Genomic DNA, 2,056 nt, shown 5'->3' with positions numbered 1-2,056 from the left:
CAACCAACCTCTTGCAGGTGGGGTGAGAGGCCAGGGCTGGGAATGGGGATTGCAGGGACTGCTCTGTGACAGTGGCCCTGGGGCACCTTCCCAGTCTGTTCCTGGAACAAAGACACAGCCCAGCCCCTGCTCTACTGGTCCCTCAGGTCTGTGCCAGGAGCTCTGGCTGTGCAAGGACACTGCTGCGTGCCCCCACCCTGCACACTCCCACTCTCAGCTGGGCACTGGCATTTGCTTTGCCAGGGCATTCCTGGAGCACATTGCTGAGGGTGACTGTGGAGGAAGAGCCTGAAGCCTTCCTACCCTGCCCTCAGGAGATGCCCTTGGCTGATGGAGCTGCTGGTGTGGAGCCCAGCTCTGTGCCAGCAGTGCCAGGGCCTGTCCCTGCCCGTGATCCCAGCACGGACACACAGCAGGACTGTGCCCAAGCTGCCAGAGCACTCAGGCCTTGCACCCACAGCAGGGCTGGGAAGGACAGTGTGGAGTTGGAAAGAGCGGATGTGTAAGGAGCAAGTACCCTTGTCCCTGGCTGTGCTGCTGTGCTGGGAGTCTCTTCCCTCCAGCTCTGCACACAGGCACTGCCCCTGCAGCTCCAGAGAAGGGCTGAGGAAGCGTCTTGGACACTCAGGTCAGGGCAGGGAACTTTATTCTACTCAAATGTACAGAGAATAAGCCTTTTGAAAGTCTTTGGATTAGAGAAGAATGGTAGATATTGATGTAGAAATCCCATGAGAAATGCCATTGATTTGTGGATAACATTAGAAAAGTAGAAAAAGGATAAGGAAATGCACTGACGATAAAAGGGACATATAGGAGAAAAAAGGCTTAGACTGCAATGGGTTACATTTGGAATGTTCTGCAGAAGAAAAGACACACTTTATTTTTGCCTATAAATGTAGCTACCAGTTTGCTCAGGGAGTCTGTCAGTTCCTGGTTCCTCAGGCTGTAGATGAGGGGGTTCAGTGATGGAGGCACCACCGAATAAAGAACTGAGACGGCCAGATCCAGGGAAGAGGAGGAGATGGAAGGGTGCTTCAGGTTGGAAAATGCTGCAGTGCTGATAAACAGGGAGACCACAGTCAGGTGAGGGAGGCAGGTGGAAAAGGCTTTGTGCCTTTGTCCCTGCTCAGAGGGGATCCTCAGCACAGCCCTGAAGATCTGCACATAGGAGAACACAATGAAAATGAAACAACCAAAACAAAAAGAAGCACTAACTCCAACGAGCCCCAGTTCCCTGATGTAGGAGTGTGAGCAGGAGAGCTTGAGGATGTGTGGGATTTCACAGAAGAACTGGCCCAGGGCATTGCCCTGGCACAGGGGCAGGGAAAATGTATTGACTGTGTGCAGCAGAGCACTGAGAAAGCCAGTGGCCCAGGCAGCTGCTGCCATGTGGGCACAAGCTCTGCTGCCCAGGAGGGTCCCATAGTGCAGGGGTTTGCAGATGGCAACGTAGCGGTCGTAGCACATGATGGTGAGGAGGGAAAATTCTGCTCCAAGAAAGAAGACAAGCAGAAAGACCTGTGCAGCACATCCTGCATAGGAGATGGTCCTTGTGTCCCAGAGGGCATTGTGCATGGCTTTGGGGACAGTGGTGCAGATGCAGCCCAGGTCTGTGAGGGAGAGGTTGAGCAGGAAGAAGCCCATGGGGGTGTGCAGGTGGTGGTCGCAGGCTACGGTGCTGAGGATGAGGCCATTGCCCAGGAGGGCAGCCAGGCAGATGCCCAGGAAGAGCCAGAAGTGCAGGAGCTGCAGCTCCCGCCTGTCTGCCAATGCCAGGAGGAGGAACTGGGTGAGGGAGCTGCTGTTGGACATTTGTTGTTTCTTAGCATAGGGCCTGTTCAGGAAAGGAAAAGATAGTTAAGACAGACCTCTGTGAAAAAGCCACTCCATTTCTAAAAGAAATGGATGTGTCAAATGTCAACAAATGCACTGTCAAGGAGTCAGTTTTGCTATGCTGCAGTGTGACATGGATTTTTATTGGTAGAGCTCCCACACACACAAGGAAGGTCAGATGTAACAGACCTTGAATACAAAAGTTCCATCTCTACACTCATGA

At 53.1% G+C, this 2,056-nt stretch overlaps 1 protein-coding gene across 1 annotated transcript; it reads right to left on the bottom strand.

The window, feature by feature from the left end:
* Window positions 1–903: 903 nt before the first annotated feature.
* LOC113979354 (olfactory receptor 14J1-like) lies at window positions 904–1,812 on the bottom strand (the record flags this gene model as incomplete). Its single annotated transcript, XM_027706769.1, has 1 exon — window positions 904–1,812. A coding segment is annotated over exon 1 (909 nt), but the record flags the coding sequence as incomplete, so codon positions are not given.
* Window positions 1,813–2,056: the final 244 nt, after the last annotated feature.

The sequence above is a fragment of the Neopelma chrysocephalum genome, unplaced genomic scaffold (genome assembly GCF_003984885.1).
Source record: "Neopelma chrysocephalum unplaced genomic scaffold, ASM398488v2 Primary Assembly neopelma1_76301, whole genome shotgun sequence".
In the NCBI taxonomy this organism is placed as follows: domain Eukaryota; kingdom Metazoa; phylum Chordata; class Aves; order Passeriformes; family Pipridae; genus Neopelma; species Neopelma chrysocephalum.
Note: the sequence above shows the minus strand (reverse complement) of the source record. Positions and strands in the feature narration are given on the sequence as shown.